Source organism: Lepidochelys kempii, chromosome 18, assembly GCF_965140265.1.
Source record: "Lepidochelys kempii isolate rLepKem1 chromosome 18, rLepKem1.hap2, whole genome shotgun sequence".
In the NCBI taxonomy this organism is placed as follows: domain Eukaryota; kingdom Metazoa; phylum Chordata; order Testudines; family Cheloniidae; genus Lepidochelys; species Lepidochelys kempii.
The window spans coordinates 23,668,230-23,692,850 of NC_133273.1; the positions used below are offsets into that span (position 1 = coordinate 23,668,230).

The 24,621-nt window shown below is 43.4% G+C and overlaps 2 protein-coding genes across 4 annotated transcripts in view; one reads left to right on the forward strand and one right to left on the reverse strand.

The window, feature by feature from the left end:
• KLHL21 (kelch like family member 21) lies at nt 1-23,404 on the reverse strand. 3 transcript variants are annotated; one of them, XM_073316952.1, is made up of 5 exons: nt 23,051-23,404; nt 12,613-13,637; nt 9,133-9,538; nt 4,689-4,761; nt 1-2,860 (listed from the first exon to the last, which is right to left on the reverse strand). In XM_073316952.1, the coding sequence occupies exons 1-5, from the start codon at nt 23,317-23,319 to the stop codon at nt 2,567-2,569; spliced, it is 2,067 nt and encodes a 688-aa protein (XP_073173053.1). In that variant the 5' UTR covers nt 23,320-23,404; the 3' UTR covers nt 1-2,566. The 3 variants fall into 3 exon arrangements, with proteins under 3 accessions (XP_073173053.1, XP_073173055.1, XP_073173054.1); XM_073316954.1 differs by having other exon boundaries at nt 23,257-23,356; XM_073316953.1 differs by having other exon boundaries at nt 22,926-23,123.
• PHF13 (PHD finger protein 13) overlaps nt 23,096-24,621 on the forward strand; it is a 10,053-nt gene continuing 8,527 nt past the window's right edge. The window contains exon 1 of the mRNA XM_073316961.1: nt 23,096-23,872. Coding sequence (XP_073173062.1) covers nt 23,318-23,872 — 555 coding nt within the window. The 5' untranslated portion in view covers nt 23,096-23,317. The remainder of the gene's footprint in view (nt 23,873-24,621) is intronic.

Below are 24,621 nucleotides of genomic sequence, written 5' to 3' on the forward strand. Positions count from 1 at the left end.
CAGAAGTTAAAGTTTGCCAAATCTATCAAGTTGATTTATTCAGTCACTTTGTTCCACCCACTGTGAAGTCTTGGTAGACTGAAGTCTACCAACACGAACTAGTTGTTCTATAACCCTGTCTTAAGCTACATTCTGGTAAGGCACTGTCAATTACCTGTCAAAGTTTAAGTGGTCCTAATTCAGAATAATGGGAAGAATCTCTGCTGAAAGTTTGCAATAGAGAGAAAGGTTTCAGAGTAGCAGCCATGTTAGTCTCTATTCGCAAAAAGAAAAGGAGTACTTGTGGCACCTTTCGTGAGCATGAAAGCTCATGCTCAAATAGATTTGTTAGTCTCTAAGGTGCCACAAGCACTCCTTTTCTTTTTGCGAATAGAGAGAGTGTTCCAGAGAGAATAGACTCAAGAGCTCAAGAGAAAATGCTTTCTCCCTTGGGAACTTAGGACATTTCAGTGAGTTAGGATATCCTACAGCATCTTCCAAATGAAGCAGCCTAAAGATTTGTGTGATTTAATATCTGGGTTTGTCATAAGTAGGTGAAGTTTAAATTCATACAGTTTTCCCACTGAGAAAGTGCACAGCTACAATCTTACCCACTGTTTCACTTCATCATGCTTTCCTAAGAGACATTAATGCTTGTTTTCAACTAGATCATGCAGCATTTTGAAATTTAAGAGCTCTGTAGCAACAGCCAGACATTCAATCAAGAAATTAGCAGGAAATTTCCTCTTCCATTGAAATCTGCTTGCTCAGGTTAAATACAGGAAATAGAATTAAGCCTGCCAGATCACTTAAATCTGAAAGCAGAACTTACTGATTACAAAAGCAATAGAGATCTAAAGAAAATTCAGTCTCTGTGAACTAACTAAAGGCCCTGATTAGCATTTACCAACTGCTCAAAAATTCCAACAGCTGCTTTAAATTATTCTGATGAAGGTCAATTCTCATGTGTAATATTAACATTAGTAGGTTCTATCACTCAACAAATTGATCCATTATAAACCGTAAATTTACCTTAGCTTAGCCACAATACTTTATCAAATGTTTGAAGCAGCATAAAATTATTTTTCTATATACCAAATACTGTGTAATAAATTACTTTGCTCAAATCCATGGGACAGTTCCCAAGGAAGCTCTTCTATACTTCTTCTCTTTAAATAAGTTCTCCCCTAAAAATACCATTCTCATCTACTTCCTTAGTGTCTAAATGGTGAGAATACACCCTCTGCATTTTACAGTGTCCCCAACTACTATCCAGGGCCTATCTGCTCAATCTAGCACAAATTTTGCCATTCTTGATAAAAAAGAGTCAAGTTAAAGTCTTTAGAGCTTATGGAACATCAATAATGAATAGCAAATAACTTCACGAGACAAGACCATACTGCAGAGATTTCTCTGCCAAGTTCAACTGCAGACTAAACAATTTGATAGAAATAAAAATGTTATCCAGATTTGAATGTCAATGGAGGTTCTTCTCCAAGAGATCTTTGACATGAGCCCCCAGCCTCTAAAGTCTCTCCCCACTCTTCTTCTCAGATGGATATTTGCTTAAAAAAAGAAATTGAAATGTATTTCACATTTCCCTCAATCTAAGTTTGTGAATGTGAATCATTTTTAAAATGCAAAGTTTCTAAAGAAACATTTTTCTAGTAAGGACCAATAAAAGCACAAGCTGCTTGGAGTAATGAAAATTCTGTATAAAAACTTACAGTACTGTACGGGTTTAACAATTAATTTATCACACATTTAAGGTAGCGGGGGAGGGAAATTTCAAACTTCATGACTCTCAACCTTAATATCCTTGCACTGACCTTTTTAGCAATTTAATAGGTTCTTCATGAAAGCATGAAGAGTGACCAAACTTTATTGTGGCTCTCGGCATATTTAGGGCTAGATATTTATATCCTCATATCTGCACATCTATAATGAACCCAAACTTTGTGGGTGGAATTTTCCCTCAGACCATATTGGCAAGGACCTGGGCAAGTGGTCTATCTTCCTCTGGAGCACTGAGCGGAGTATTAGATCTGAAGGCATATCTTACCAAACCAATCTCTCCCCTTTCAGAGAGCCTCTGGTATTAGCAAACTTTGGTCCTTCCTCTCTGCTATGTTCCATAAACCCCTCCACAAAGAATGGAATTTGGTGGCAAATATGAAATGTTATGATGTGGAAAGATGCTGACTGCAGGGTACTATTGACAGCTGTCTGATCAAAAGCTTCGCTACGCTGCCTGCAATAGTGGTGCTTGAGTAACAAGTGATTCTTTAAAAATATCTTTTTTCCAGAGTTCTCTATCAGAGCTTTTCTGTGGTTAATGCTGCACCTTCTCCATCCACAGAAAAGTGCTGAGGGACAATGCACCCAAAGGGGCCTGTAACTTTCTGCCAACTATGCTTCCTACAAAAACATTTTAATCTTTCAGGGTTTTTATTTCCTCCTGCTTGCAATTACTGATCAATCCATTTCAGAGTTTCCAAGCACCAGTTTGCCTCCTGCCCTCCCCCAAATTGACACTGGTTAATTGTAATGAATTCACTTCAAACCATAGAGATAAGTTTTTCTACTGTTAACGTAACTCATTAAGATTCTGATTATGCAGATTCTGGCGCTGCCTGTTTAGGTTAATGGCATTATCCAGAGCAATACTGTCGTCATCTTGTGTAGTTTGTGGCATGAACTGTCGGAATATGCTGACACTTCCATGCCAGAAGGTAGGTTCAGGCAGCCGTCCCACTATGCTCCACGTTCGAGTTTCTGGATCATAAGCTTCCAGCACATCCGAAAGTTCAAATGTGTTATCGTAGCCACCAGAGACATAGAGCTTCCCACCAAGCACAGCCAAGCTCCCTCCAACGTGAACCTACAATTAAAAACATGTTATTAGAGAGGACCACCCTGGCTTAACAAGGAGATCTTCAAAGACCTGAAACTCAAAAAAGAGTCATACAAAAAGTAGAATGTAGGTCGAACTACGAAGGAGGACTATACCAAAAAACAACAGAAGCATGTAGGGACAAAACCAGAAAAGCCAAGGCATAAAACAAGATAAAACTAGCTAGGGACTTAAAGTGTAACAAGAAAACCTTTTAAAAATACATTAGATGCAAGAGGAAGATCAAGAATAGGGTAGCTCCATTACTCAATGGAGGAGGGAAAGACAATAACAGATAACACAGTAATGACTGAAGTGTTAAATGCCTTTTTTGTTTCAGTTTTTACCAAAAAAGTTATCAATGATTGGAAAACCAACATAGTGAATATCAGTGTAAATGGGGTAGGATCTGAGGCTAAAATAGGAAAAGAACAAGTGAAGAATTACTTAGACAAGTTATATGTCTTGAAGTCAGCAGGGTTTGATGAAATACATCCTATAATATTTAAGAGATCTCTGAACCATTAGCAATTATCTTTGAGAACTCATGGAGGATGGAAGAGATCCTAGAGGACTGCAGAAGTGCAAACATAGTGCCTATCAATAAAAAGGGGAATAAGGACAACCCAGGGAATTGTTCTCCTTAACCAATGAGGACAGGACATGAAGTAATGGGTTTAAATTGCAGCAAGGCAGGTTTTGGTTGGACACTACAAAAAAATTCCTAACTGTCAGGGTGGTTAAGCACTGGAACAAATTAGCTAGGGAGCTTGTGGAATCTCCATCACTAGAGGTTTTTAAGAACAGGTTTTACAAACTCCTGTCAGGGATAGTCTAGATAATACTTAGTCCTGCCTCTGTGCAGAGCATTGGACTAGATGACCTATCGAGGGCCCTTCCAATCCTATATTTATATGATTATGCCCATTTAGGTAGGTACGCTGATATCTAGCCTAGCAGATCGTCCCAAATTTGTGGGTCGTCTGCTATTGCTGGCAATTGCGGCTCTGAAACAGGTATAGTGCTCACAGGCCCCAGCAGGTGACACAACAGACACCATACCGTCTCCAACAGATTTTCCTATCACCTTATTGAATTTTGCTCGTAATACGCTGCCAACACAATTGTAACAGAACTGACAAGTCCCAGCCAAATGGTCAGCAGCATTAACTCCAACTAAAGGAGCTATAATCCAAGAACCACAAAACAACAAGATACAAACAAAGATCTCTGCTAACCTATGCAGCTGCACCACATGATGGTTTGGGCACTTATGGCTTGTCTACACTGTGCATTAGTCCACAATGGAGAGGAACTGGCCCACGTGGACCCTGCTAGCGTACACTAAAAGTTCCCAGGTGCATTAACGTAGTATCGTATACTACATTATTGCACACTAAACTTTTAGTGCAGGCCAGTTAGTGCGTGACACCCTAGTGTGCACTGGAATTTATACCCTTCTAGTGGCACCTTAGAGAGTAACCAATTTATCTGAGCATAAGCTTTCGTGAGCTACAGCCACAAGTACTCCTTTTCTTTTTGCGAATACAGCCTAACACGGCTGCTACTCTGATACCCTTCTGGTGTGAACTAATACACAGTGTAGACAAGCCTTCATCGTTCTCTATTTGTTATCTAAACTACAACTGCTCTGAAGCAAGGACTACCTTTTGCTGTACATGGCTGAACATATTGTTAGCATTCACTGAGTTTATTTCGTGTTGTGTCAGTGCTTAAAAAATTAAGTCACTCCCCTACCCAAAGAAGTTTATAGTTTCCAACGGTTTTTTAAATGAACTCATTGTCAACATCCTACCTGAAGCATAGGAGGGATTTTGTCCCATTCATTCTTCATTGGATTGTAAACATCCACTTCGGCAGAGTCATCTCTATAAAAGAAAAAAGGAAACCACTATTCAGAGAGCTGTAAAGGCTCCCCCCATTTCATCAAGCACAGGTGAAAGTAGTCCAACCAAGTGTCTGAAGTGCTACATTAGCACTTTTGCTTCCACCCTGTTACATTCACAAACCCATGTGCACACTGATCAAATTGCACTTGCACCAAGACATGAGATATGGTGCACACTTCAGACTCCTACATGTGGCTCCTATAACGCAGCATCAATGGCCAGCACAGAAATCAATGGATCTACATAGCCCCAGGTGCTGAAGAGCTATGTATTAGAGTGGGCTGCATCATTATGCATAGGAATTCTCCTCACTACTTGTGAACTGGTGCTTGTGTCCAAAGAATGTGAATAGCACTTCTGTGCTTCTCCAAAGTCAAAACTACACTTAAAAAAATAAATTCTGGTGGAATGAATTTTGAAAAGAATACCCAGCTGGACAACCTAGTTGGGTGCAGTGACCCATACACTGGAGGCAGAATGAACCCAGAACACTCAGGCGGTGTTTCTGCCTTCCCCTGCCTACAACTGCCTCATGGTTATTCAGCCCTGGTGCCTGCCCAAGACAGGATGCAAAATTATTTGTATTACAAATAGTACCTAGAAGCACCACTGTGCTATGCTGATAACTGCTGGCCAATCCTAAACATAAAATTTGCACTTGTGGGTCCCACTACAGATAAATTTACTGCAAATTTGTACCTGATAAAATAATCTGGCTTTGGTGATACGAGTGCACAAGAACATCTTAGAAAAATAACTGACATTTTGGGGTGACTTAAACCTCTCCCCACCTAACATTAACACTAAAAGGATCCATGTTGGATTGAGACTTCAGCCAATGCCAAATTTAAACCGGGGTGGGGGTGTCAACAAAGGGTGGAGAGAGGTCTGTAATGGAAGAACTAACAGCAGCACTATAATCCCATAAGGCTTCTTTTACCCATTCCACTCATGAGACAGGAGTGTGACAGCAACAGGTGAGGGATTATTGTGACACAGAAATGCAATTTGCTAGCATACGAATCTGGAGATTACAAGGTCAGGGTAGTCATAGCAGTACTTAAAGTAAATCCAAGAAAGTACTATCAAGAATGAAGTTAGAAGACTACCCAAGAATACAAAAGAATCTTCTACTTAGTTCAACCACTAATTAATTTGAGCTTCCATTTTAACTGAATCAGTCTCAAGAACTAAGTTAATTGAATTTAAAGTAAAAACTATGTACTGTATTAGAATCCATTTCAATTGGTATAGACATCTTTTATCGGATAATTCAATCTCTGGCTATAAAGTCCTTTGATTAAAGTTAAAAATTTGAATGAGAGAAAAGTGAGTCCAAGACAATTAAAACTGAGTATTGTATTTTTCAGACATTGTTACTGACTTTCCAAGAACTACCATGTCCTTTGCAATCTACGACAAGCACTCTAGTGATGACAGAGAAAACAAAATCATCTGCTTATTCCAATCAAAGCGATAGCAACAGAGTGTCTCGAAATAAGAGGAAAGTGAAATAAATAAGAGTCTTTGCAGACATCCCAGAGCACCACCTCTCCTGATGGCTATTCATTTAGAAGCCATCAGGCTTATGAAAGGGTCTGCTTAGTATACAGCAAAATCCAGGTTTCTGAACTATAGTTATAATTAGTTAAAAACAGGATGGATTTATTTAAATCAATGTAATTTAAATACTTGATTTTAATCACCAATCAGGAAACCTTGATTTAAATCAAGGATTTTAATCTTGTTTTGCATTTGTACTTTAGTTATTTTCTTAAAGAAAGTTGATTCTCACTGGTTGTTAATGATTAAAACATTGGATTTGCAACTGAATATAACCTTTACACTAAATTTGGTGCTTCTTTTTGTTAACCAGGAGGATACACTATATTGATACACTTTAACCAAATATAAAGCTTAACTTACATTTATTCAGACTCTTAAATTTTACTTTTTTATTATGTTAGATCATTTTTTACTTGTGATTTAGTGTCAAGCTCAATTTGGAAATTCTGATTCAATAAAGAAGTGCACAAAAATCAGCACTTTAATTTTTGTATTAGTTAAGTAAAATTACCTTAAATGTGCAGATACATAAGAAAAAAAAGTACATCAAAACATGTTCTGCATTTACTGATTTATGAAAACAAAGTGTTATCTGTAGTTAGTGAATTGAACTGATTATTTCTGGTCCTCATTGTCCTTCAAGAGTTTGGAACTAGTTTATCTCAACCTCTCACAACCAGTTTTTATGTATAGATTGGAAGAAGAAAGCAAGCTTTTCTCCTTTTTCCAGTGTACATTTTTTCCCTTAACTTTGACTGAACTAGTTATAGAACTGATCTGAATATACTGAAACAAAAAAATATTCTTTGTGTATCTGCAGAAGATCCTACTACTGTCAAAAGCTGATTAAGCATGTCAACAAATTCTGGTTATAGGTGCTTAGCCAGTGACTTTCACCAGTTCAGTGGTTTAATTTTCTGTAAAACTTCAGCAGCAAACATGTGCTGCTTATTATTTTAATTTAATACAGTTTTAATATATTATTGTAAGTTTAGACCTTAACATAGGTTGTCAATTTCAAAGTTTATTTTTTAAAAATAAGCCTGTATTTAATTTAAACAAAAAAACCGCTCAGATTTAAAATTAAAAAAATCTGATTTTTAAATATTTTCAAATCAATTTTTATCCACTGTGATTTAAAAAAAACAATGAATAAGTTTCCTTATGGCTCCCAAGGTACATGCTTCATAACCAGTTTCCTTAGTTTGAACTACTTTCGGAAACAATCTCGGAGCAGAGGTGTCTATGCAGAGGAAAGATGGTCCATGGGAGTCAAGCATTTAAAAATCACACTGGTTTAATTCAATTCTATGAACCTGAAGATTCTAAACATCTTAAATACACAGAGATCTCTTCTTCCACCTGTTGTCTACCTCAAACAGAGCATTAATAGGAGTTTCAGGAATTCAAGTGAAGAGCGAAGACAACCCTTTTAGTGATACTGCTTTAAAAATCCTAAAGTTGCTGTCAAGTTACAGCAGAGAAGAGTTATCATAGTTTACAATGTTTGTTGTCACTAACAGTGCTGCATGAGGCAAATACTTCCAAGAATAAAAGTGAAAACATACTGCTTGCAGGCTGGGAGGGAAAACAGGAGCAAGAATGATTCCACATGCTCGTCCGAATAAGAACAAGGCATTCCCATTTCAAGGTTGTTTCTAATACAGAAGTAACCCAAGAGACTAGTTTTGCTGTGATGCCATATTTATTACTGTAACTAGGGTTGGTTGTAAAGAAGAGAGAGAGATTTTATTCTCACTTGAAGAAAAAACCCACCTAAACTGAAAGTTAGCAGCTTTGGTTAGTAAGTCACCCTTTGATCCCATGTATATGACCTATTGTTTTGAGACTGTCCTTATAAATTATCAGAAAAATATCCCTTTTGCAGCATTTTTTTGGGGGAAGCGAGGAGGGGGTGAAGAAGAGGAAGAATTTTCCCTTTGCTGTGTCAGGTAATTTTCTCAGCTACTTACCCAATGAATCACCAATGACTTCCTACTGCTGCAGTACCCCCCCGACAGAGGTGTGTATGGGCAAACTACTCAACTGTTAGAAATTCTAAACCTTGACCTACCAGTCTGCTGAAAACAGCAAGTAAAGCAGGCTCTGCAAGCGTACAGGATAGATATTCTGATGAAAGAACCTTTTCAATATTAGTTGAATACTGAAAGAGGGAGAGGAATAACTTCAAACAGCTGCTGGAAGCCAAGATGTTGGACTGAGCACGAACAAATCCAAATGCAGCAAATAAAGATCTTGGATACAACTTACTGCTTTAAGGAAACCCAAAGGTAATAAAACAAAATTTCTGGGGACTATTTTTAATGTACATTTGCTCACGCACAAAGACAATACACTCCACTAGATGAAGTGTTTCAGTGATGGAAAGCCTTTCAGTTTATTTTTTAAGTGGATAAGTATTTGAACCATTAGAACTCAACACATAATGGTAAATCTTGGTTTAAAAAAAACAAACCATTTCATCTCATGTTCTCTTATCTCATTACACATGTGCTATCTGCTGTACAATTTAATATTTTCTTGGAGCTTATTCATATGTGTGTGTGTGTGTGTGTGTGTGTGTGTGTATTTTAAGTAATAGTAGAACTGAATTAAAGCCAATAGAACTCAAGGATTCTACTTTAAAGTAGATTTCTCCTCAGTCCAGATTTGTAAAATTGCCTCCGTTTTCCAAATTGTGGATTTAAATCCAATCCTTCTACACTATTTCTCAAAAAAAATCATTCTATAGTGGGATGGGGTGGGGGATACATTATTACTTACCTTATAAAGTATATAAGTCCATTAAGAGTCACAGTTTTTGGTGCAAAAGACCACGGAGGCAGCTGTCCACAGTTCACGAGGGACCAGAGGTCAGTTTCAGGGTCATAGCATTGTATAACCATGGATTCTTTGCCTGCTAGAGAGCCAATAGCAAAGAGTTTGCCACGACAAGATGTGGTGGAACAGTTGTCCATTGGGTACAACATAGGCTGCAAAGCCTCCCAGGCGTCTATGGAGTGGTCATAACGTTCTGTGCTGTCTGAGGCTATAATATACAACAGTCCATCCAAGACTGTAGAGCTGTGGTATTCTCTTGCTTTCAACATTGGAGAAACTTCTGTCCACTCATTCACACTGGAGTTGTATCTCCAGACACAGTCATAGAGCCTTGACCCATCTGATCCTCCTACAGAAGAGAGCACATTTCATAAGTAAATATTTTGTAATATAGCCCATTGTGGGGGGGGGTGGAGAGGAAGACAGACTAGGGGTTTTATGTAATAACTCAGTCCTTTATTAGGTATTCAAAAATGTTATTACTTTCCAATACTATAACAAATTTTGCTACTTCCCCAGCCTACTTGTTGTTATTAAAATATTCAGGTACAGGAGAAAAATGGCAGTTTGTTTCACAACAATTTTAAGACTAATGGTACCACTCAATCTCAAATTTGTTTGGAAATTTCGAAAATGGGCCTGTAACTTTGTCTCCCAGTTACTCCCAGAATCTCAGAGTAGATTCCCTCATGTGATGCTCAGACGAAATCTGATGTATTATCAACTCAAAACACGTATCCCAGATTTGGCTAACTTCCTAACCATTTTCTCCCTTCCCTATTTACAACCCTCACCATATCCCTGATGAGAGGGCTTGGAGCTGGTGACCCAATACAGAGCAACTTTCAACAATGATTAATTAGCCAGCAAGTACTGATAAGAGTCCAACTAACACTTCTATAATAGTTGACAACAATATCAGTGGAGCAAATCTAGCATGCAAGCTCCATAAACTAAAGAACAACCTTAGACACCTGACCCCACTTCACTACTGCCTCATACAAAAATCTGCTTCTAAGCTTTTCCTTTACATCTCTTTTCCTCTGAGCTACAACTGTAATGCGAAATACAAAACAGTTATCCATGCATCTTCAATGACAACAGACCCTGTATGCAAGTACAAGACTTTTGGAAGAAGTCAGCAATCACAAGGTGTGTGACAAAATGCTTGGCATTCAGAATTCCAGGTCAATCAACCTTGCATTGTTTTTGAATACTACCATATGTGACTTTCTTTGGATGCAGAAATAATACAAAAGTATTCCATTTTAGCACATCATCATGTTTATGACATTACTTAAATCACAGGCATGCTTTTTGTTAAGTCAGAGATTGAACAGCTTTCTGTTCACTTAGGCCGGGTCTACATACAAACTTTATCGGTATAACTATGTCTGTTCAAGGTGTGAATTTTGTTGACATGGTTATACTGGTAAAACGGTACATCATACAGTATAGCTTATTTCTGTTTGGGTCCCTTTACACTGGTATAACTGCACCCACACTGGGAGTGAGGGTGAGATGGGAGGTCGCTGCTTTATACTGGTATAGTTAAAGTGGCAAACTGGTATAGTTAAACTTGACAAACTGACAAGAGCCAGGGAGTACACTAGAGAAAGAAACACAACTTTTGCCCTTCAATACCATAAACGCACTGCTGTGCCAAGGTTAAATGACACTGAGAGTCATTGAAGTCCAGAGTATCAGAGGACTTTCTGGTATGTTTCTACCTTGAGCGCTGTGACGAAGTAAGGATTTTCCCTTGTGTTGTATGTGAGTCTTACTGTTTTGCATGAATATTGAGTATGCTTCAGTTTCCCTGTGTGCTGCACCAATACCTCAGTGATAGGAATAGGGGTGTGTGACTTTGGCTGAGACCTTAGGGGCAGGTGAGGCTGCTCTAGCTGCCTGAACATATGCTATGACCAGTGCCCTTCGTAACCGGAGACCCAGGAGGGGGATGCAACCAGATGACACTCTGCCCAGGAAGTGAGACAAAGACAAGGAGGAGGAGCAACGGGGATGCTGGCAGTCTGCTTGGGTGGACCGGAAGAGGGGGAGTCCAGGGCTTCTGGCCCAGGACTCCCCAAGACGGACTTGGCTGAAAGTCACTGATTTCTGTGCTAACAAATTCTGTTCTACGCTGTGTTCCCGTCACCTAATAAACCTTCTGTTCCAGAGCATCACCTGGTGACTCTGTGACAAGCATACATGGTATACTTTGTGTTGCACCCTGTTATTTACTTTTCTCTAAGTTCTGCTTTTCTTAAGTGTTCTCAACACAGCAGGAATTTGAAAATGATCTGAAATCAGACTCCTACCCTGTTGTCTTGGGAAGTTACACCAACATGTGTCCTGAAATGCTGTCTACATACTCACTAGTATTAGTCATTATGAATCAGCTGCCTGTCTGAGATCAGCTACTAAATCCATCCCAAAACGAGAATAACTACAGAAAAGGAATCCCTGTTGCAAAATGAAAACTCGCATTTATGCCAAACATCTGAATAAAACTTTAGACATGGTCCATTTGTGAAAAACCAAGAACCACTGTAGGAAACCTAAATATTTTCATTACACATTTAAACATTAATGTAAGCACAAAGTGGAAGAGTCTCCTGGATGATGGACCCCACACATTAAAAATAAAAAGTGTTCAGGAGGTTCCTTCTGCAAACACTCAAGTAATATATAAAGTTGCATACATATTTATTTTCCTGTTCACCTCTGAGTTCCAAGCCTATTAGCACAAAATTAGAACAAATCTGACCCATAAAGTAGCTTATAACCCCAAGCAGAACAACAAAACCATTTCAGGTTTACCAACACGCTGCACTAGCCTGTACTTAGAACCAACCACAGAGCCCTGAAGTCTGTCACAATAGAAGTGTATACAAATACCTTTACACAGACTTGTACACAAGCCTCCACACAGAACAAAGTGTTACTGCACTGTGGAGAAGCCAAAGTCCCTTTGAAACGGGCTGTTGGAATGCGTGTCTGCTTACAACGTATGCAACACACTCGTTCAACATTTTCACAGAAGCCAAGGAATCATTTCCCCTGGCATTTAGCAGAACAGAATGGTTTCTGAGTCTTTGCAAGAGACACCCTAATTATGAAGGCAGATCTCATTTCAAAGAATCATTACTCTGCGAACCCAAAACAAGCCATGCTTAGCCCATCCTGGGACTAATGGCAAAGAAAAGAGGGAACTTTTTATAAAAATACTAGTGCTTTGAAAAGTCAGGGATCTCATTTCTGGCCTCTTCTACAGCTTTGCCGATGCCCCTTGATCTTTAAACCTAAAGCCGTCCCCCCATCCCTTGACAGACTTGGGCTCCCTCCAGAATAATGCCCAGCTGTGGCCCTTTCCCCAGACAACACTGCTCAGGGCATCAGATCCAACGTGCCCATCCTTACCTGTCACGTAGATGTCATTGCCCAGCGCCGCTATGCTGTAGCCACCACCCAAGTGCTCGGGAAACTCAGCCAGGTAGCGCCAGTGCCCCGTTCGTGGGTTGTAACAATCAACGGTGACCAGCTCATCGCAATCACGGTCGCAGCCACCAATGAGCACAAGGATCTCTGCCAGGCCGGTAGAGGGTCGTGGCCGCATGCGAGCACATGGCCCCTGGTCATGCCGGTCATAGCGAGCAGCCTGGAAGTCGCGGGCCTCCCGCAGGAGGCGCAGACAGGGCTGACAACGCGCCACCAGGGGCTCGCCCTCCACATGTGCCAGCAGGTAGAAACGGCGCACGAAGGGCAAGCGCACGTGGGCCAGGAGCTGCGGCAGCAGCGGGGCACGGGCAGCTAGGTCAGCACGCACCCAACGCAGTGCCAGCTGGAAGGCGGCCTCCTCCTTGGGCACACACAGCTCATCGTCCTGCAAGTAGGAGATGAGCCGCGCCAGCGGCAGCCGCTCCAACTGCGTGCTCAGCTCACCCACATGGCGCAGCACAAACCGGTGAGCGGCAGCCGCGAGGGCTGGGCAAGCAAAGGCCTCTGCGAAGTCCTGCATGTCCAGCGCGTTGGCCGGCTCCAGCTGCCGGGCCAGCCAAGTGCCACACGCCTCCTTCACGGCCGGGAACTGTAGTAGGTCGGCGGCGCGCAGCAGCCGCTCCGCGATGTCGGGGCCCAGCTGCCCCACCCGACCAGTGTAGGCAAAGTCGAGCAGCAGTGCCAGGCACTCAGGGTCCACCCCATGTAGCCGTACTCGCTCGGCCCGGGACTCCCGCAGTGACCCGCCGAACATGGCACGGAAGTAGCCAGAAGCTGCAGCTAGCACAGCTCTATGTGCCCCAAACTCACAGCCGCCGGCCACCACTGTCACATCAAGCAGGCTCCGCTCAGAGCGCAGTGCACTCAGACCCCGCAGCAGTGCCACTGCGTGCGCTGGTTCGCCTGGACCCCCACCTCCTCCTGCCGGGCTTGGTTCCATAATATGCCTGTGGGGGAGGCAACACACAGCAGGTTAGCATGAGGCTTCTCAGGCACTCACAGCCCCCGTAAGGACCAGACCCAGCCCATACCACACGTGGCTCCTGCCCCCACCCCCTGGTCATCCACCCCTTTAACTCCTAGAAGCCCAATGGGCCTAGGCGGCAATCAAGGGCAGAGCCCACAGGTTAGTACACCCCCTCCCCCCCACACTCATGTCAGGGACAGCTGCTCTAGTTTAGAATATTCCCATCAATAGGGGGAAGGGGCCTCCCGAATGGATTCCATCCCAGCAGGGAGACTCAGTTTATACAGGGTTCTGTAGAAACCACAGGGATTCGGCAAGCTTTCCTCTGTGGTGAGGGGGTTGCTTCTGGAGAATTGCTTTGCAATCACAGATGCACCAAGCAGAGCCTCACACTTGAAAATCAAGGCAGGTGAAAAGACCAGTTGTGACCTTTTTTTAAAAAAAATATGGAGGATGTCCAAGATTGTTTGAAAACAGGTCTGGCGCGTAGTTTTCAGTTTATCCACACACATGGTCTCAATTTTCTATACTACAAACTTCGCTGGGGAAGAAGAAAGGTTAGCAGGATAAACGCACAGCACATGAATTTATCACTTCTAGTAGCCTTTCTTCGTTTCAAATAAAAGTTTTGCTCAAATGCAACTAATTTCTTTAAAAAGAAAAGGAGGACTTGTGGCACCTTAGAGACTAACCAATTTATTTGAACATAAGCTTTTGTGAGCTACAGCTCTCTTCAACAGATGCATTCAGTGGAAAATACAGTGGGGAGATTTATATACACAGAGAACATGAAACAATGGGTGTTACCATACACACTGTAATGAGAGTGATCAGGTAAGGCGAGCTATTACCAGCAGGAAAGCGGGGTGGGGTGGACACGACAACACGACAACCTTTTATAGTGATAATCAAGGTGGGCCATTTCCAGCAGTGGACAAGAACTTCTGAGGAATTCCAATTCAACCCAACCCACTATCTAAAGACACTTTTGGGGACTGGTTGTTATTGTCAGAATTTAGTAAAGGAAGAAATAAACATTACAGTAAGTAACAGTTATTTAAATGGGCACTGAAAACAAATGGAATGTTACAGAAGAAAAAAGTGGGGGAATTTCTTATTCCATTTAGAGAGAGCACCTGCAATCTGTACTTGCAAAACACTGCAGTCTACAAAATTGAATATTTTACTTTACTTCACAAAATGGACAAGTTGCAAAGACAAACTCAATTACAAGATACAGTTTCTCACTGAACTGTAACAATAAAGCTATGTAACTACAGGTCAGCACATACTGTTTCAGTTGCTTTTATAAGTACTCTGGTACAAGTCATACAAGCAATAAACATTTTAACAGAATCAACGAAGCGTGCTATTGCCTACAATAATGGCAATCCCATTACTTGACAAACATTTAATAATAAAATACAGAAAGTCAAGCTTGAGCAATCAAAGTATATTACTCATCGGTAAGGCTACGTTTTAGTCATGGGTATATTTATTAAAAGTCAGACAAGTCACAGGCAGTAAACAAAAATTCACAGTCCATGACTTGTACTATACACCCCTAACTAAAGATTAGCGGGGTAGCCCTGGGAGGTGCTATGGGGGTGGCATGCAACCCAGAGTTGTGGGGGTGGTGCAGGTCGGGGGGGGTGAGGGTTGGCAGGGCTGGCAGACCCCCCCAGGCTCCGCACAGCTCCCCAGAAGCAGCCGGCATGGAGGGAAGGCCGGGGGGCTCCACGCACTGCCCCCGCCACGAGCACCTGCTCCACAGCCAATGGGAGCTGTGGGGACATGCCAGCGCTTCCAGAGAGCCCTCCTGAGGTAAGCGCCACCCTGCCCTGCAACCCTCTGCCCCAGCCCTGAATCCCCTCCCACACCCAAACTACTGCTCCTGCTGGGAAGGCGTGGTGGCCCAAGATTGCCCCAGTAGCGGCTGGCGTGGCTGGCCAAGGGGCTGCCTGAGCTGCTCGGACAGCCCCAGAGCCAGCTGCACTGGCCTCTGCAGAAGTCATGGAAGTCACAGAATCGGTGACAGACACACAGCCTTACTCACTGGCAAATACATTTGTTTTCTTATTTTCCCCATTCAAACCTTCCATTTTCCCCTCTTCATTTGGGGATCTCTGACAATCTAGTAAGAGTTTTTTGAGTGCTCAGTTGCAGGTTTACAAATGGGATAATAATATATTCTTAGGAAATAAAATAAGGAGTTCTGTATGCATTCTACTATCTGCACTGCAAATGTATGCTATTAAAATTCCTTGCTAGATTCATTCTGCAGGACAAGTATTTTCACAGAACTGTAACAAAATTAAACCTTTAAATGCCTGATGCTGCATTCTTTGTGCACTCCAAACACCCACTGTAGTCAGGGAAGTGAATAGCTCCCTTCACACCAGATACTCATCTACAAGGACTGCTGTGCACATGCAAGAACTAACACAACCCACAGAGATTTAGTATCTTTCACAAAATGCAATGTATGGTCTTCATGGGATCAAAGGGACAAAAGCCCACGCTAGACGCCTTGGGGTGGCACAGCAACTCCTCCTTGTTCTGGCTTCAACATCCACAACATACCGCAAATGGGAATCTATCTTAGGACATTAACAAATAATTACAGCCACGTGGCAAAATGTCTCCACAAATGAAGTCCCTCTCTGCAAGAATTCTAAATACTACACAGACTAATTAACAATCTAGTCTATGAAATAATGTCTTAAAATATAAATATAATTATAAAATGGCTTAGTTAGTTTACTCTTTTCTGGATCTAAGCAGGACTATAGTAACTATGGAACAACCTTAGGAACAATTTAAAGAAGGGGGGGGGGCAATAAAAGGTTCATCAAACGGAAACTGTCCTCAAACCAGGGAAACAGGATGAGATGAACAGCCTTTAAACATTCCTACCTACATTCCTCAAATGTGGAGCTTTAGCAAGATGAATTACATAACGTGCTAACAAACAACTGCTCAGTATTTTCTACACTTCAGTCTCATAATAGATATTTTAGAAAGAGAATCCAGATTTAAAGTTCATAAGAATAAGACTGAACTGGATATTGACAGAGCAGGGTGTATTGATTTAAATCAAAGCTTTAAATAATTGATTTTAATCTTGTTTTGCATTTGTACTTTTTAGTTATATTCCGGACAAAAAGTTGATTAATTGCTTGGTAAGAAATAAACACATGGGTTTCAGAGTAACAGCCGTGTTAGTCTGTATTCGCAAAAAGAAAAGGAGTACTTGTGGCACCTTAGAGACTAACCAATTTATTAGAGCATAAGCTTTCGTGAGCTACAGCTCACTTCCTCAGATGTGTTGCACACATGGGTGTACAACTAGATATAATCCTCACACTAAATTTTGTACTTTCTTCTAACCGGGGGGGTAAATAAGTGTGTGTACATGTAGTGTAAGCAATTATATAGTTTAACACATTTATTCCAATTAATGTTTGCATTTTGTATTATGTTAAATGATGAATGATACATTTCTTATTTACCAGATGATTTTTTTTACTTGTGATTTGTGTAAAGCTCGATTTGGATGCAAAAAGGACATGAAATTTGAAATGCACAAGAACATTTTAAAATGGATAGATAAATAAAACTAGCTTAAATGTGCTGGATATGTGAGAAAAAATTAAGTATCAAAACTTGTCTGGCACTTAAAAATGATGAAACAAAGTATCTGTAGTTAATGAATTGATCGGATTGTTTCTGGTCACTTTTGTGGATCTGGGTCCATGTCCTTCAGAAATTTAGATCTAGCAGATCTCATCATCTCATACCTCATTTTTAATCATAAATTGAAAAAGGAAAAGAAGCTTTTCTGACTTTTCAATCACAGTCGGCTTCTCAACTTGGAAAGAGCTAGCAACTGAACTGAACGGGATGAATAAACTGAAAATAAAATATACCCTCTGCACCTGCAAAAGAGGCCACTGCTATGAAAAGCTGGCTTAGCACTTAAAATCTGGTTCCAGATGCTTAGCCAGTGATTTCCTCTAGGTCAGTGGTTTGATTTTCTTTAAAACTTTGGCAACAAACGTGTATTGCCTGAACTTTTTTTTTTAATTTAATGTAACCAATTAATAGATTTTAGTAAATTTAGATTTAACACAGATTGTCAATTTCAATGTAACTTCAAATTTTTTTTAAAAAAAGTATTGAATTTAATAAATCTGATTTAAATAATCTTTTTTAAATTACTGATTTTCCCACCCTGTTTGAGAGAGCATATGTACATAAGCTTCATAATTTTATAAATACCACTACCTAGTCCTGCATCCATGCCATCTGGGGCTGGGATTTTGTCAGGTATCATATGTAAGCAGTATTAGGCCTGGTCAATATTTGCATAGGAGACCACCATTTGCAGCCAAAGCAAAAATCCAAGTGATGGCAGAAGTGATATGGGTGCTTTAGTATGGGATGCTCTTCCCTCCAACTCGGTGGCTGGGGTCTAAGCTCTATGGGGCTGTGAAACTGTCAGCTGGAAAGGCAATCTCAAGCTCAAGACCCTGATCACTTTTAGTCATTGAAGGCCTGTGCATTTTTTGCACAAGTTAAGGTGTTAACCCTAAGGTCCTGGCTAAATTCCAACTCATATTTACATTGTCTTTTAAAATCCTCCCACGTGTATTAAATTTGTTTTTTCTTTACTAAGAAAATTCAGCTGTCATACAATGGCTGCTGCATTCCACTCTGGCGAGTTAAGTGATCCCTATTCATACTAAATCTAAAGCATCTTGGGATCTTTCTGGATAAAAGGGTCCTATATAATGTATAGCATTAAATATATTGCTTATAGGATACAAAAGTAATTAGGATGCCTTTAAACAAACAGTATACTAACTTATTATTACATTAATTGAAATGCAGCAAAAGCTTAGAAAATAATTTAAAGGAAGGAAAGTTAAGTTCCTACAAATACTAGGCACTGCAATTTAAGATACAAATAATAATAAAACCCTGCTCAGATAGGAATCCTAATGGATATCAGGGCCACATTATGCTAGGCACTACACAAACAAAGGCTGAGACAGTCTCTGTCCTGAACAGTTTACAATTTAATAGAAAAGATAAAGCATGGAGAGGAGAGAGATATAACAAACCAGCAGAGTGAACAATATGATGTTCCACAAGTGTCATGCTACCGCCACAATATTTTTTGGGGGGTGGGGCAGAGGGGATTATTGGGAAGGAATCAGAGAGAGACACAAAGGAAAGGAGAGAGGGCACCGAAGGGGGCAGGGATAAGTGAAGGGAGGAAAGGGAGGGAAGAAAGGGAGCATTGGGGGGGCAGATGGAATAAGGTTGAAGTAAAGAGACCGAAAGAAGGAAATGGACAGTTAATAAGCAAAGCAGAAAAACTGTCTAGAGGATTTTGATGGAGGCATTTGAGGTTGTTCGTTAAGGGTGGTGGGCTCATCTAGGATATGCTATTAAGTGGACCATATTGCAAAGTGGTTTGGGCAGAAAACGGAATCAAATATTATGGACATTTGTGTTTTTGCTATGTTTTACATATTTTTAACATCTTAGATCGAGGTCTTTAATACATTTAATGAAAAAGACAGAAAGCCATGTCTCCTTTACACAGGAATTGTTAATCAGTCCAAAGGAGGAATAGCGGTAATATATAGAATGATGGTAACTGATAGCGGGGCATTAATGCAGGGGTAGGCAACCTATGGCAGGTGTGCCAAAGGCGGCATGCGAGCTGATTTTCAGTGGTACTCACACTGCCCAGGTCCTGGCCATCGGTCCAGGGGGCTCTGCATTTTAATTTAATTTTAAATGAAGCTTCTTAAACATTTTAAAAACCTTATTTACTTTACATACAACAATAGTTTAGTTGTATATTATTAACTTATAGAAAGAGACCTTCTAAAAACATTAAAATGTATTACTGGCATGCAAAACCTTAAGTTAGAGTGAATAAATGAAGACTCGGCACACCACTTCTGAAAGGTTGCCGACCCCTGCATTAATGCAACAGACTCTGGCACTAAAACAGTTTTTCTCCAGCTCCCATTTGGCAACAGACTTGGTCTCACATTAGAAGAGATTGAACGTATTCTGGAAAAGTCTATCAGAGTAGAAGATATGACTGCATAGAGCTGGCAAAATAGGAAATGAGACAAGTCAAACAGCAAAAACATTTTAAAATAATAGCACTTTCTCAGTATTGAACTAATCCCAAAGAATTAGAAAATTAAAAAAGAACCAGTGAGAGAAAACATCTTACAGAGTTACATAAAACAGATATGTTGATAGTTTTTCTGGAAGAAATTGAACCCTGCAGAAGAAAAGCAGTGGAATTACTAAATGGGCTAGCCTGGAAAAGTAAAGTAAAAGGAAAGTGTGGTGCTTCTGAGTAGACATGGACTGAGTGTTGATATCTATATAATATTTAACAGAGTACAATTTTGTTTCCTAATTTAAAATGGATTGTTATGTAAATGGAACTTTTTTATACCTTCCTCTGGTGGTTCACAGTTTACTCTACCACCCTAAGAAGATAAATAAAACAATTAAAATAGCCACTTGACGATTGTTGTATAGCAACTAGCAGATACGGTTTTCCAGAGCTGTGCATATTCATACACATATGATCACTGTAGTTTGCCCAAGTTCCGTTCCAAGGGGAATCCCCTTTCCCCCAAAAGGGGGTAGAGGAATTCAGCCTTTACGGCTCATTCAAACATTGACCCTTCTGCAGACATTGCCAACAGAGAGACCAGTTACTAATAAAGTTTTGGGTTTTTTTCCATCCTGATATCCACAGTGGGAACACTATTGTGACCCCCAGCTCTTTTGTTTCAGGCCACCATATACACATCAAATGTGAACTGCTTTCAATGACTACCTCAGCTTTCTTTAACAGAGAAAACATATAATTTCAGGTGTAAGATGCTATCTTGCTCTGAATCCTGAAGTTTCAGAGAACGAACTTCAACTAATAAGACAGCTGTAAGAAAAGCTGACAGTAGCAATAAACCTGAGCCGATGTTGCTAGATTTAGGATGTAACCCCATGTCATTTATCAAGACCAGCAGCACAAACTTTCTCATCTAAAGTATACATAAAGTTGCTGTACTTGTGATGGAGCCAGGGTCAGAGGTCCTCTCCAATCAGCATGGCATAGCCAGTGCACTGAGGGTATTTGCAAAAAGAAGAACGTGAAATAATGTGTTTCTTTAAAAAATGTAAGTAGGTTTTCATCATGACTCAAAAGGAATCAGTTGTCTTCTACAAACAAATACTAGGATATTTGTCACATCTCATTTCTAAATTAAGTTATTTTTCAAAAGTACTTTGGCACAAGAGTGGATTCTTCAACAATATCTGTACAGTAACTATTGATCAAAACTCAAGTTGCACACAATGCCTGCCTTTCCTCCCTGATGATCTTACACATTAATTACTAGACTCACCACCTGATTTCCTAAATTCCAGAGCAAGGCAAACATGCAGGTACACAGGCAAAAAGGCAGTACTGTTCCTTGCCCATAGATGGGCTGGACACACAGCTATTAGCAGCAGCATTCCCAGCTCTAAGTAGGTGCCGGCACATTACTGTCACAGACAGGAAGTGTCAAGAAAGCTAGAACAGTCTGGAACTTAAAGTGCAGAAGGCTACAATCATACAAGCTTACCGCTCAGAATTTCGCATAAAATTTGAATGATACATGCAACATGACTCAGTGTCTGTTCCTCATTAACGTTATAATTTAGTACTACACTAATATGATTCATTTGCTCTTAAAAAAAATTGTGTAAGTGTTTTGAGAAAGTTTGCCAAAGCTGAAGAAGTCTAAAATTAGACCTATCTGCTCTGTTTTGTTTGGTGAGCAATCAATCATATGCTCCTTGTGTGTCCTCTCTTCTCTGCCCACCCCTTTCTACTGAACAGGCAAAGGATTCAAATGTGCAAGAAACAAACTGAGGAAGGGGCTCCTCATCAAGCTTCAGATACAGAAAAGGAAAAACAATGAGGAGTCCAGTGGCACCTTAAAGACTAACAGATATATTTGGGCATAAGGTTTCGTGGGTAAAACACCCAGTTCTAACTCTGCCACTACAGAGGAAACGGATTGACTTAAGGAAAAAAAGAGCAAGAAGATTTAGTTTGACACTTTGAAGAAAGTCCTTCTAATTTAAAGTTTCGCTGTTGAACCCTGAAGAACCTGTTTTGCACCACTTTATTTTGTTGTTCACAGATTACTAACACCAGGGCATGGTTCTCAAGAGACTGGTTTGGTGAGATTTTATTATATGCCACTCGCTTTGTGTTCGGTTACAACAGGGAATTTAATTTGTTTTTATTACAAGTAAAAGTCAAATTCTTTAAAAAAACAAAAACAACTATTGAAAACTGTGTGCTACAGATGCTCATTATCTCCACATAAAACAGGGGTCAACAACTAATTAGCGTTTTGGAAAAGAGGTATCTATACATTAATAACTCACAAGAGTGTTCCTTAAATCCTGGATTATATTTTGGAATAAGATTTTCCTTGGCTGGCAGGTGCTCAGGCTCTTTAGCTAACTGAACAATTTGCCCAGAGACACTTTGCAGAATCTGATTCTGTCGGTGTATAATTTCAGGGGATAACACTGATTTTATTCCTAAGCCTTTTTTAAACCTTTTGTTGATTTAAATTTTCACAGTTGTGCAAAATTATGGGGGAGAATCAATTAGTTCACGACAGGCCCTGAGAGTCAAAAAAAAAAAGCTTTCGAGCTGTCAAAACGCAAAATGCCAATTCGCATGTCAAAATATAGGAAGTAAATAACCTTAAACTAAACTCTGATAAACGGTAAAGCAATATGCGTCATGCTTCGCCTGCCCATTTTAATTATCGATGGCAATATTCTGAGAGTGAGAGAGTGAGAGTGAGTGTGAGAGAGAGAGTGAGTGGGTGAGAGAGAGAGAGTGAGTGGGTGAGAGGGTGAGAGTGAGTGGGTGAGTGGGTGAGAGGGTGAGTGTGAGAGTGAGAGAGTGAGTGTGAGTGTGTAAGGGAACGCTGGCACAAACCCAGCCCTCCCGACCCGCGCCCCCTCGCCCCACAGAGAGGATCCCAACCGCACACCGGAGGGGCGGGAGAGCACGAGGCAGCGGGACACCGCGAGCGGAGGACGGCGGTTCCCGTCTCCCGGAGTCCGAGCTGACCGGACAGCTCTGCCCCGGGTCTCCCTCCTCCGGCATCACCCCCTCGGCCGGCCCCATCCGGCGGGGCCACGGGCTTACCTCTGGCCCGAGCCCCGCGGGCCGCGCGGCTGCTCTCGGGGCATCAAGCGGCGGCCTCGCGCAGGGTGGGGGAGGGGAGGGTCTGAGGGAGGCGGGAACGCGGCGGGCCCGGCAGCGCCTCTCACCGGGGCGCGGCTTGGCGCGCGGAGCCCGTCGGGGGCAGCGGCACGGCCCGGTGGCGCGCCCCGCCTCGGAGAGACAGGCCCCTGCGCGCCGGCCCGGCTGCCTCGTGACAGGCCCTCGTGGGGGCAGGCCCAGGGGAGGGGCCTCCCCGTAGCCCCACACGGCCGCGGGCGAAGGGAACAAGAACCCGCTGCCGGCCCGCGCTTACCGCTCCGCGCGCCGCCGCCACCGCAGCACCCCCAGCCGGCGGGCCTGAGGGAGCGGGAGGCATGCTGGGGGCTGTAGTTCTCTCCGGGACTACAACTCCCGGCAGCCCCTGCAGCGAGCGCCGCCGGAGCCGCTCGCGGGGAGCGGGAACTACAACTCCCGGCAGCCCCTGCAGCGAGCGCCGCCGGAGCCGCTCGCGGGGAGGGGGAACTACAACTCCCGGCAGCCCCTGCAGCGAGCGCCGCCGGAGCCGCTCGCGGGGAGGGGGAACGACAACTCCCGGCAGCCCCTGCAGCGAGCGCCGCCGGAGCCGCTCGCGGGGAGGGGGAACTACAACTCCCGGCAGCCCCTGCAGCGAGCGCCGCCGGAGCCGCTCGCGGGGAGCGGGAACTACAACTCCCGGCAGCCCCTCTGCCTCACACGGCGCCCGCCCCCTGCCCCTCCTCCCTCCCACCGGTACCGGGCGGTTCGAGGTGTCGGCGCTGCCGGGCGAGATCGAACTGATTCGTCGGTATCGGGCCCGCGCTCCGGGCAGCCCCTGGCCCCACCTGCCCGACCCCGGCCGCCTGCGCTGGGACATGGACCCCGACCCCTGCGCCTCCCCCTTCCCCCCTGAGGTGAGCCCGGGGCCGTCTCCCCCCCGCCCCCTCCTGCCGGAGCCCGGGACCTGCTCCGCGGCAGCCGGACCCCCCGCTCAGGGGTCCCCGGGGCCCCTCAGCGACAGCCGAGCCCCGGCCCCTCCCCCCTCAGGGACCCGCCCACCCCCGGGCCAGGGATCCCCACCCCCGCCCGGCTCCTTCCCCCCCCCCGGGATCCTCCACCCCGAGAGGCCCCCACCCCCCGAGGTCCCCCGCCCGGCCCCTCCCCCCCGGGGATCCCCCTTCCCTCCCCAGGGATCTTCCACCCCGAGAGGCCCCCACCACAAGAGATCCCCCGCCCGGCCCCTTCCCCCCCCCCACGGAATCCCCCACCCGAGATCCCCCGCCCGAGAGTCCCCCCCAGGATCCACCCCCCGAGATACCCCCGGCCGAGAGGCCCCCCACCCGAGATCCCCCGCCTGGCCCCTCCCCCCGATATCCCCCACCCCGAGAGGCCCCCACCATCCGAGGTCCCCCGCCCGGCCCCTCCCCCCTGGGGATCCCCCTCCCCCCCGGGATCCTCCACCCCGAGAGGCCCCACCCCCACCCGAGATCCCCCCCCGGCCCCTTCCCCCCCCCCCGGGATCCTCCACCCCGAGAGGCCCCCACCACCCGAGGTCCCCCGCCCGGCCCCTTCCCCCCCCGGGATCCCCCACCCCTCCCTGAGATCCCCCGCCGGGTCCCTTCCCCCCCCCCCCCGCCCGAGAGTCCTCCCCGAGATCCCCTGC